Raw genomic sequence first — 13115 nt, forward strand, 5'->3', positions numbered from 1 at the left:
AGGGAGGCGGTAGTCCCCATGTGGCCGGCACTCTCTGGGACACGTCCTTCTCCCCTGCAGTACGGAGTGCACCCTCTGCTCCCAGGCACCGCCCACCTCTGAACCCGCGCACTGCACGGGTTCAGATGGTCACTTGCGGTAGAGTGACTGTGATGGGCGTCTCGCTCCTGGTGTTTGGCCGGTAGAGAATGCCGGCCACAAGAACCACGTTCAGCGGCCCCATGTTCTGCCTTGTGCAGCTCTTTCTCTCCTCGTACACCTCACGCAATGATTTTTACTATGAATTTACGATTTTCACCAAAAATTCAAATCAATTCTAAAATTCTGGGCAAATTAATTGAATTTGATTAATCGCCCAGCCCTATGGTCTAGTGTGCCAACATACATTCCACACACATCACATGTCCCCTTGTGTACTGTAGGGCTACATATCACCACACCATGCTGGGAGATGTAGTTCTACTATGCCACTGCCTCCTCCTCCTATGCTGTCATCCTCTAATCTGCTGCAGAACTAAAACTCCCAAAATGATCAGCCTATAAGCATGATGGGGGTTGTAGTTCTGGATGGCCACAGGCTTCAAAACTACAACTCCCATCATGAGCTGTTAGCAGGACATGGTGGGGGTTGTAGTTTTAGGGGGTAATCTCACCTCTCCTGTCAATTTCCGGTCCTGTCAGGCTGTCACTGCTAATATTTTCACCGCTGAGGTCCGTCAGACCTGGGATGGAGGATCAGCCCCTTTGTCCGGGGGACGGTTGGACTGCTGAGGTTCGGGTGGGGGTCCGGGGTATGGTGAGGTAGGGGGATCTTCGCCTTCAGTTGGGGGGGGGGGGGGTCGGAGAACTTCTGAGGTTCAGGGGAAGGGGGAGTGTGGAGGTGGACGGAGGGGAAAGCAAGCAGGGCGCTATACAAGGGGCACCACTCCATCGGGCTCCCGGTCAGAGGGGCACTCATCACTCTGCACTGTGAGGTCCCCCCATCTCACCCACTGGGGCCTTCCTTTAAAGCTGCAGTTGGACACCATGGCAACAATCCAGGAATGGGGGGCCCGATCATTAATCATTACAGCTGTCCAGGAGCCCAGGGCCCGTCTTCATCAGTGAGGGGGGAGCTGTGCCACTCAGGGGGCATGATCTTAACTGCGAACCCGGGTGGGGGGGGATGATGGGGGGGAGGGTACAGGCTGGTTAGGGGCTGTGACGGCCAGCACCGCAGAGGTCCGGGGGGGGGGGGGGGGGGGGGGGGGGCATAGTCGATCATTACAGCGATTCAGGAGCAGAAGCCCAGAGGCCCGTCTTCATCAGTAAGTTCGGGGGGGGGGGGGGGGGGGGTGGGTGTAGTTGTGCCACTCAGAGAGCCGGATCATTACTGCGGTCCCGGGTGGGGGTGGTTGATGGTGTCCGGTCTTTGTGAACATCACTGGGGGGGGGGGGGGGGGTCCAGGTAGCAGGGGGGGGGGGGGGAAGGGGAGTTGGGGCTGTGGTGGCCAGCACTGAAGGTCCAGGGGACAAAGGGGTACGGTCAGTGCCACAGGGTGGGGGTATCACTGCTGGCGGCTGGGGTGCACTGGGCTTTCAGCCAAAGCAATGGATCCACACACCCCTGACCCTGCAGATCATCTCACAACAGTGCATCCACACACCCCTGACCCTGCAGAACATTGCATACCAGTGCACCCACACCCCCCCTGCAGACCATCTCATAACAATGCACCCACACACACTGACCCTGCAGAGCATCACATAACAGTGCACCCACAAACCTCTCCCTGCAGAGCATCACATAACAGTGCACCCACAAACCTCTCCCTGCAGAGCATCACATAACAGTGCACCCACAAACCTCTCCCTGCAGAGCATCACATAACAGTGCACCCACAAACCACTCCCTGCAGAGCATCACATAACAGTGCACCCACAAACCTGTCTCTGCAGAGTATCACATAACAGTGCACCCACAAACCTGTCCCTGCAGAGCATCACATAACAGTGCACCCGCACACACTAACCCTGCAGAGCATCACATAACAGTGCACCCACAAACCTGTCCCTGCAGAGCATCACATAACAGTGCACCCACAAACCTCTCCCTGCAGAGCATCACATAACAGTGCACCCACAAACCTGTCCCTGCAGAGCATCACATAACAGTGCACCCACAAACCTGTCCCTGCAGAGCATCACATAACAGTGCACCCACACACCTCTCCCTGCAGAGCATCACATAACAGTGCACCCACACACACACTGACCCTGCAGAGCATCACATAACAGTGCACCCACACACACACTGACCCTGCAGAGCATCACATAACCGTGCACCCACAAACCTCTCCCTGCAGAGCATCACATAACAGTGCACCCACACACACTGACCCTGCAGAGCATCACATAACAGTGCACCCACAAACCTGTCCCTGCAGAGCATCACATAACAGTGCACCCACAAACCTGTCGCTGCAGAGCATCACATAACAGTGCACCCGCACACACTAACCCTGCAGAGCATCACATAACACATAACAGTGCACCCACAAACCTGTCCCTGCAGAGCATCACATAACAGTGCACCCACAAACCTGTCCCTGCAGAGCATCACATAACAGTGCACCCACAAACCTGTCCCTGCAGAGCATCACATAACAGTGCACCCACAAACCTGTCCCTGCAGAGCATCACATAACAGTGCACCCACAAACCTGTCCCTGCAGAGCATCACATAACAGTGCACCCACAAACCTGTCCCTGCAGAGCATCACATAACAGTGCACCCACAAACCTGTCCCTGCAGAGCATCACATAACAGTGCACCCACACACACACTGACCCTGCAGAGCATCACATAACCGTGCACCCACAAACCTCTCCCTGCAGAGCATCACATAACAGTGCACCCACACACACTGACCCTGCAGAGCATCACAACAGTGCACCCACAAACCTGTCTCTGCAGAGCATCACATAACAGTGCACCCACAAACCTGTCCCTGCAGAGCATCACATAACAGTGCACCCACAAACCTGTCCCTGCAGAGCATCACATAACAGTGCACCCACAAACCTCTCCCTGCAGAGCATCACATAACAGTGCACCCACAAACCTCTCCCTGCAGAGCATCACATAACAGTGCACCCACAAACCTCTCCCTGCAGAACATTGCACCCACACACACTGACCCTGCAGAGCATCACATAACAGAGCACCCACACACCCCTCAAAACTGTGGTTTACCTCCTGCTGATCATATACACTGCACTCACTATACTGCTGCCTCATGAAAAGCGGGAAACCAGCCGCCTCATAGAAAACCGAGCAGAGGAAGATAGCTCCTCCCACACATGAGGCTGGTCACATGGGCATGACGTCATCAAAGGTCCTCAAGACCTACCTCTGGCAACTACATTCTAGCCTCCACCTTCTAGTTTCTACCGAGGCGGCATGCAGAGGGCGGGGCGTCATTGAGGGGGCGAGGCGTCTGCCGGAGGCGGCATGCAGGGGGCGGGGCGACATTGAGGGGGCGAGGCGTCTGCCGGAGGCGGCATGCAGGGGGCGGGGCGACATTGAGGGGGCGGGGCGTCTGCCGGAGGCGGCATGCAGGGGGCGGGGCGACATTGAGGGGGCGAGGCGTCTGCCGGAGGCGGCATGCAGGGGGCGGGGCGACATTGAGGGGGCAGGGCGTCTGCCGGAGGCGGCATGCAGGGGGCGGGGCGACATTGAGGGGGCGAGGCGTCTGCCGGAGGCGCCATGCAGGGGGCGGGTATAATGCACACATGTAATATGGCCGGTTTCCGAGTGAGGGCGGCAGAGCCGGGGGACTGTGAGGAGATAATCCGCATGATACAGGTGAGCACCCCCCCCCCCAGAGGGGCACTGCAGTCACACTATCAGCACTTGACTGAAATGGAGTCCCACTATCAGCACTAGGAATTACAGTGCTCCTATATACCATGTATTACGGTAATAGCCAGGACTAGTTAGTTCCAGGCTCCAGAATGTGCCAGGAAGATCATAGGGTGACACCTACATGTGAGACTAACTAAAGAATGCCAACTGTTAACCCCTTCAGGTCCATTCACCCACTGTTAACCCCTCAGATCCACAACTGTTCAATTCCCCCACTGTTAACCTCTTCACATCCACTACAATCTAATTCATCCACTGCTAACCCCTTTAGATCCACAACACTTCAATGCATCCACTTTTAACCCCTACACATCCACCACAGTTTAATTCATATACTGTTAACCCCTTCAGCTCCAGGAATATTTTATTTTTTTCTAACTATATGTAATTTTTAACACCTGAAAACCAGGCTCATTGTAATTTATTTCTCTTATTTGTCTTAGACATAGAGGAACCATTATTACTGTAGGGATTCGGAGTAATGTGATGGTAAAATGTCTATTTGGGGCTATATGTCCCACTATTTGAAGTCCAATAAAATCACAAAATCAAATTGTTATCCAATCACACTACCATATCCTAGAAGAGCGCTTAGTCTCGTACAGGTTCTGTGATTTTCAGACATTTTTACTGTACGAATTCAGAGTAATGTGATGGTAAAGTGTCTATTTGGGGCTATATGTCGCACATTTTGAAGTCCAATAAAATCACGAAATCAAATTGTTATCCAATTTCGCTACCATATCCTAGAAGAGCGCTTACTCTCGTACAGGTTCTGTGATTTTAAGACATTTTTACTGTAGGGATTCGGAGTAATGTGATGGTAAAGTGTCTATTTGGGGCTATATGCCGCACATTTTGAAGTCCAATAAAATCACGAAATCAAATTGTTATCCAATTTCGCTACCATATGCTAGAAGAGCGCTTACTCTCGTACAGTTTCTGTGATTTTCAGACATTTTTACTGTACGGATTTGGAGTAATGTGATGGTAAAGTGTCTATTTGGGGCTATATGTCCCACTATTTGAAGTCCAATAAAATCACGAAATCAAATTGTTATCCAATTTCGCTACCATATGCTAGAAGAGCGCTTACTCTCGTACAGGTTCTGTGATTTTCAGACATTTTTACTGTACGAATTCAGAGTAATGTGATGGTAAAGTGTCTATTTGGGGCTATATGTCCCACTATTTGAAGTCCAATAAAATCACGAAATCAAATTGTTATCCAATCTCGTTACCATATCCTAGAAGAGCGCTTACTTTCGTACAGGTTCTGTGATTTTCAGACATTTTTACTGTACGAATTCAGAGTAATGTGATGGTAAAGTGTCTATTTGGGGCTATATGTCCCACTATTTGAAGTCCAATAAAATCACGAAAGCAAATTGTTATCCAATCTCACTACCATATCCTAGAAGAGCGCTTACTCTGTTACAGGTTCTGTGATTTTCAGACATTTTTACTGTACGAATTCAGAGTAATGTGATGGTAAAGTGTCTATTTGGGGCTATATGTCGCACATTTTGAAGTCCAATAAAATCACGAAATCAAATTGTTATCCAATTTCGCTACCATATGCTAGAAGAGCGCTTACTCTCGTACAGGTTCTGTGATTTTCAGACATTTTTACAGTACGGATTCGGAGTAATGTGATGGTAAAGTGTCTATTTGGGGCTATATGTCCCACTATTTGAAGTCTAATAAAATCACGAAATCAAATTGTTATCCAATTTCGCTACCATATCCTAGAAGAGCGCTTACTCTTGTACAGTTTCTGTGATTTTCAGACATTTTTACTGTAGGGATTTGGAGTAATGTGATGGTAAAGTGTCTATTTGGGGCTATATGCCGCACATTTTGAAGTCCAATAAAATCACGAAATCAAATTGTTATCCAATCACTTTACCATATGCTAGAAGAGCGCTTACTCTTGTACAGTTTCTGTGATTTTCAGACATTTTTACTGTAGGGATTCGGAGTAATGTGATGGTAAAGTGTCTATTTGGGGCTATACACCTGATAATTTGAAGTCCAATAAAATTAAGAAATCAAATAGTTCTCCATCTTGTTCTTGTTCTTGGACGCTTTTGGTAGACTACTTCCAATCCCAGAAGGGACCAGCTTCATGGAGGCTGGCTGATGGAGGATAACCATTAAGAGACTTTTTTCAGGACTGTTCTTCTATTCTAGTTTAATAAGTCTATGTTCCTTTTAAGTTTAGGTTAGGGACTCGCAAGAGAATGAGGACCCTTGATGTGGCTTGCGAGCTTACGATATTTCTTGCCTATTTTTTTCTTCTAGTTTTCAACGGTAAAAGATATCTACTAATACCTCATTGAAGATTGGACATCGAGCCATCAAGGAGCCCCACTAGACTAAAGCTGCTTTCACATGCAGCAGATTTTAGGCAGATTTTCTACAGCAGATTGTCTGTTGCCAAACCAAAGTCAACCTGAAGTTTCAAATCTGCTGTAGAAAATCTGCATCAAATCCGCAGTGTGTGAAAGCACCCTTACTATTCTGCAAGTCTTCCCCAGTGCATTATAGGGCCATGCAGCTGCCACTGACTGACAGCTCCTTACCGCCCTAGCGGTCTTGTTTCTGCCACCTAATAAAGAGCGCTGAGGGGCCTGTGTGAGCTGCTGGCGCCTGCTGATGCCCCTCCCCTGTGCCAACTTCTATGCTTTTATAGAAGAAGTCTGGCTAAAACATTTTTGTATTGTTATTGTATTGTCACCCAAAAGTTATACAAATCCCCAATATACACCTATTACGGGAAATGCTTAGGAAGCGCTTTTTTCTTTGCACTTACTACTGCATCAAGACTTCACTTCCTGGATAACATGGTGATGTCACTTCCTGGATAATATGGTGATGTCACTTCCTGGATAACATGGTTATGTCACTTCCTGGATAACATGGTTATGTCACGACCCGACTCCCAGAGCTGTGGGGGCTGTGGCTGCCGGAGAGGATGATGGCAGGGGGATGCTCAGTGTTCCTCCAGTGCCCTGTATCCCTCAGTGTCCCCCTGCCATCATCCTCTCCGGCAGCCACAGCCCACACAGCTCTGGGAATCGGGTCGTGACATAACCATGTTATCCAGGAAGTGACATCACCATGTTATCCAGGAAGTGACATCACCATGTTATCACGGAAGTGACATCATCATGTTATTCAGGAAGTGACATTACCATGTTATCCAGGAAGTGACATCATCGTGTTATCCAGGAAGTGACATCACCATTTTATCCAGAAAGTGACATCACCATGTTATCTAGGAAGTGACATCACCATGTTATCCAGGAAGTGACATCATCGTGTTATCCAGGAAGTGACCTCACTTTGTTATCCAGGAAGTGACATCACCATGGTATCCAGGAAGTGAAGCCCTGATGCAGTAGTAAGTGCAGAGAAAAAAGCGCTTCCTAAGCATTTCCCGTAATAGGTGTATATTGGGGATTTGTATAACGTTTGGGTGACAATACAATAACAATACAAAAATGTTTTAGCCAGACTTCTTCTATAAAAGCATAGAGGTCGGCACGGGGGAGGGGCATCAGCAGGCGCCAGCAGCTCACACAGGCCCCTCAGCACTCTTTATTAGGTAGCAGAAACAAGACCGCTAGGGCGGTAAGTAGCTGTCAGTCAGTGGCAGCTGCATGGCCCTATAATGCACTTGGGAAGACTTGCAGAATAGTAAGGGTGCTTTCACACACTGCGGATTTGATGCAGATTTTCTACAGAAGATTTGAAACTTCAGGTTGACTTTGGTTTGGCAACAGACAATCTGCTGTAGAAAATCTGCCTAAAATCTGCTGCATGTGAAAGCAGCTTTAGTCTAGTGGGGCTCCTTGATGGCTCGATGTCCAATCTTCAATGAGGTATTAGTAGATATCTTTTACCGTTGAAAACTAGAAGAAAAAAATAGGCAAGAAATATGGTAAGCTCGCAAGCCACATCAAGGGTCCTCATTCTCTTGCGAGTCCCTAACCTAAACCTACAAGGAACATAGACTTATTAAACTAGAATAGAAGAACAGTCCTGAAAAAAGTCTCTTAATGGTTATCCTCCATCAGCCATGAAGCTGGTCCCTCCTGGGATTGGAAGTAGTCTACCAAAAGCGTCCAACAACAAGAACAATATGGAGAACTAATTGATTTCGTAATTTTATTGGACTTCAAATTATCAGGTGTATAGCCCCAAATAGACACTTTACCATCACATTACTCCAAATCCCTACAGTAAAAATGTCTGAAAATCACAGAAACTGTACAAGAGTAAGCGCTCTTCTAGGATATGGTAACAAGATTGGATAACAATTTTATTTCGTAATTTTATTGGACTTCAAAATGTGCGACATATAGCCCCAAATAGACACTTTACCATCACATTACTCCAAATCCCTACAGTAACAATGTCTGAAAATCACAGAACCTGTACGTGAGTAAGCGCTCTTCTAGGATATGGTAACAAGATTGGACAACAATTTTATTTCGTAATTTTATTGGACTTCAAAATGTGCGACATATAGCCCCAAATAGACACTTTACCATCACATTACTCCAAATCCATACAGTAAAAATGTCAGAAAATTACAGAATCTGTACAAGAGTAAGCGCTCTTCTAGGATATGGTAGTGTGATTGGATAACAGCTTGATTTCGTGATTTTATTGGACTTCAAATAGTGGGACATATAGCCCCAAATAGACACTTTACCATCACATTACTCCGAATCCCTACAGTAAAAATGTCTAAAAATCACAGAACCTGTAACAGAGTAAGCGCTCTTCTAGGACATGGTAGTGTGATTGGATAACAATTTGATTTTGTGATTTTATTGGACCTCAAATAGTGGGACATATAGCCCCAAATAGACACTTTACCATCACATTACTCCGAATCCCTACAGTAAAAATGTCTAAAAATCACAGAACCTGTAACAGAGTAAGCGCTCTTCTAGGACATGGTAGTGTGATTGGATAACAATTTGATTTTGTGATTTTATTGGACCTCAAATAGTGGGACATATAGCCCCAAATAGACACTTTACCATCACATTACTCCAAATCCATACAGTAAAAATGTCAGAAAATTACAGAATCTGTACAAGAGTAAGCGCTCTTCTAGGATATGGTAGTGTGATTGGATAACAGCTTGATTTCGTGATTTTATTGGACTTCAAATAGTGGGACATATAGCCCCAAATAGACACTTTACCATCACATTACTCCGAATCCCTACAGTAAAAATGTCTAAAAATCACAGAACCTGTAACAGAGTAAGCGCTCTTCTAGGATATGGTAGCGAAATTGGATAACAATTTGATTTCGTGATTTTATTGGACTTCAAATAGTGGGACATATAGCCCCAAATAGACACTTTACCATCACATTACTCCGAATCCGTACAGTAAAAATGTCAGAAAATCACAGAATCTGTACAAGAGTAAGCGCTCTTCTAGGACATGGTAGTGTGATTGGATAACAACTTGATTTCGTGATTTTATTGGACTTCAAATAGTGGGAAATATAGCCCCAAATACACAATTTCCCATCACATTACTCCGAATCCGTACAGTAAAAATGTCTAAAAATCACAGAACCTGTATGAGAGTAAGCGCTCTTCTAGGATATGGTAGTGTGATTGAATAACAATTTGATTTCGTGATTTTATTAGACTTCAAATAGTGGGACATATAGCCCCAAATAGACAGTTTACCATCACATTACTTGGAATCCGTACAGTAAAAATGTCTGAAAATCACAGAACCTGTACAAGAGTAAGCGCTCTTCTAGGATATGGTAGCGAGATTGGATAACAATTTGATTTCGTGATTTTATTGGACTTAAAAATGTGCGACATATAACGCCAAATAGACACTTTACCATCTTATTACTCCGAATCCGTACAGTAAAAATGTCTGAAAATCACAGAAACTGTACGAGAGTAAGCGCTCTTCTGGGATATGGTAGTGAGATTGGATAACAATTTGCTTTCGTGATTTTATTGGACTTCAAATAGTGGGGCATATAGCCCCAAATAGACACTTTACCATCACATTACTCTGAATTCGTACAGTAAAAATGTCTGAAAATCACAGAATCTGTACGAGAGTAAGCGCTCTTCTAGCATATGGTAGCGAAATTGGATAACAATTTGATTTCGTGATTTTATAGGACTTCAAAATGTGCGACATATAGCCCCAAATAGACACTTTACCATCACATTACTCCGAATCCCTACACTAAAAATGTCTGAAAATCACAGAACCTGTATGAGAGTAAGCGCTCTTCTAGGATATGGTAACGAGTTTGGAAAACAATTTGATTTTGTGATTTTATTGGACTTCAAATAGTTGGGCATATAGCCCCAAATAGACACTTTACCATCACATTACTCTGAATTCGTACAGTAAAAATGTCTGAAAATCACAGAAACTGTACGAGAGTAAGCGCTCTTCTAGGATATGGTAGTGTGATTGGATAACAATTTGATTTCGTGATTTTATTAGACTTCAAATAGTGGGACATATAACCCCAAATAGACACTTTACCATCACATTACTCCGAATCCCTACAGTAATAATGGTTCCTCTATGTCTAAGACAAATAAGAGAAATAAATTAAAATGAGCCTGGTTTTCAGGTGTTAAAAATTACATATAGTTAGAAAAAAATAAAATATTCCTGGAGCTGAAGGGGTTAACAGTATATGAATTAAACTGTGGTGGATGTGTAGGGGTTAAAAGTGGATGCATTGAAGTGTTGTGGATCTAAAGGGGTTAGCAGTGGATGAATTAGATTGTAGTGGATGTGAAGAGGTTAACAGTGGGTGAATTGAACAGTTGTGGATCTGAGGGGTTAACAGTGGGTGAATGGACCTGAAGGGGTTAACAGTTGGCATTCTTTAGTTAGTCTCACATGTAGGTGTCACCCTATGATCTTCCTGGCACATTCTGGAGCCTGGAACTAACTAGTCCTGGCTATTACCGTAATACATGGTATATAGGAGCACTGCAATTCCTAGTGCTGATAGTGTGACTCCATTTCAGTGAAGTGCTGATAGCGTGACTGCAGTCTAAGACCACAGGGTGACACCTACATGGGAGACTAAAGAATGTCAGCTCTTAACCCCTTCACATCCACAACTGCTCAATTCCCCCACTGTTAACCCCTTCACATCCACTACAATCTAATTCCCCCACTGTTAACCCCTTCACATCCACTACAATCTAATTCCCCCACTGTTAACCCCTTCACATCCACTACAATCTAATTCCCCCACTGTTAACCCCTTCACATCCACTACAATCTAATTCCCCCACTATTAACCCCTTTAGATCCACAACACTTTAATTCATCCACTTTTAACCCCTTCACATCCACCACAGTTTAATTTATATACTGTTAACCCCTTCAGCTCCAGGAATATATATATTTTTTTCTAACTATATGTAATTTTAACACCTGAAAACCCGGCTCATTGTAATTTATTTCTCTTATTTGTCTTATAGAAGAATAATTGTTACTGTAGGGACTCGGAGTAATGTGATGGGAAAGTGTCTATTTGGGGCTATACACCTGGTAATATGAAGTCCAATAAAATCACGAAATCAAGTTGTTATCCAATCACACTACCATATCCTAGAAGAGCGCTTACTCTCCTACAGATTCCAATCACACTACCATATCCTAGAAGAGCGCTTACTCTCCTACAGATTCCAATCACACTACCATATCCTAGAAGAGCGCTTACTCTCCTACAGATTCCAATCACACTACCATATCCTAGAAGAGCGCTTACTCTCCTACAGATTCCAATCACACTACCATATCCTAGAAGAGCGCTTACTCTCCTACAGATTCCAATCACACTACCATATCCTAGAAGAGCGCTTACTCTCCTACAGATTCCAATCACACTACCATATCCTAGAAGAGCGCTTACTCTCCTACAGATTCCAATCACACTACCATATCCTAGAAGAGCGCTTACTCTCCTACAGATTCCAATCCTACTACCATATCCTAGAAGAGCGCTTACTCTCCTACAGATTCCAATCACACTACCATATCCTAGAAGAGCGCTTACTCTCCTACAGATTCCAATCACACTACCATATCCTAGAAGAGCGCTTACTCTCCTACAGATTCCAATCCTACTACCATATCCTAGAAGAGCGCTTACTCTCCTACAGATTCCAATCACACTACTATATCCTAGAAGAGCGCTTACTCTCCTACAGATTCCAATCACACTACCATATCCTAGAAGAGCGCTTACTCTCCTACAGATTCCAATCACACTACCATATCCTAGAAGAGCGCTTACTCTCCTACAGATTCCAATCACACTACCATATCCTAGAAGAGCGCTTACTCTCCTACAGATTCCAATCACACTACCATATCCTAGAGGAGCGCTTACTCTCCTACAGATTCCAATCACACTACCATATCCTAGAAGAGCGCTTACTCTCCTACAGATTCCAATCACACTACCATATCCTAGAAGAGCGCTTACTCTCCTACAGATCCCAATCACACTACCATATCCTAGAAGAGCGCTTACTCTCCTACAGATTCCAATCACACTACCATATCCTAGAAGAGCGCTTACTCTCCTACAGATTCCAATCACACTACCATATCCTAGAAGAGCGCTTACTCTCCTACAGATTCCAATCACACTACCATATCCTAGAAGAGCGCTTACTCTCCTACAGATTCCAATCACACTACCATATCCTAGAAGAGCGCTTACTCTCCTACAGATTCCAATTACACTACCATATCCTAGAAGAGCGCTTACTCTCCTACAGATCCCAATCACACTACCATATCCTAGAAGAGCGCTTACTCTCCTACAGATTCCAATCATACTACCATATCCTAGAAGAGCGCTACTCTCCTACAGATTCCAATCACACTACCATATCCTAGAAGAGCGCTTACTCTCCTACAGATCCCAATCACACTACCATATCCTAGAAGAGCGCTTACTCTCCTACAGATTCCAATCACACTACCATATCCTAGAAGAGCGCTTACTCTCCTACAGATCCCAATCACACTACCATATCCTAGAAGAGCGCTTACTCTCCTACAGATTCCAATCACACTACCATATCCTAGAAGAGCGCTTACTCTCCTACAGATTCCAATCACACTACCATATCCTAGAAGAGCGCTTACTCTCCTAC

General features: G+C 45.1%; 1 protein-coding gene across 2 annotated transcripts in view; it reads left to right on the forward strand.

The window, feature by feature from the left end:
• The first annotated feature begins 3733 nt into the window (after nt 1-3733).
• LOC138771420 (thialysine N-epsilon-acetyltransferase-like) overlaps nt 3734-13115 on the forward strand; it is a 42002-nt gene continuing 32620 nt past the window's right edge. For both annotated transcript variants that reach the window (XM_069951136.1, XM_069951220.1), the window contains exon 1: nt 3734-3847. In XM_069951136.1, coding sequence (XP_069807237.1) covers nt 3749-3847 — 99 coding nt within the window. In that variant the 5' untranslated portion in view covers nt 3734-3748. The remainder of the gene's footprint in view (nt 3848-13115) is intronic.

This window comes from Dendropsophus ebraccatus, chromosome 1, assembly GCF_027789765.1.
Source record: "Dendropsophus ebraccatus isolate aDenEbr1 chromosome 1, aDenEbr1.pat, whole genome shotgun sequence".
NCBI lineage: Eukaryota > Metazoa > Chordata > Amphibia > Anura > Hylidae > Dendropsophus > Dendropsophus ebraccatus.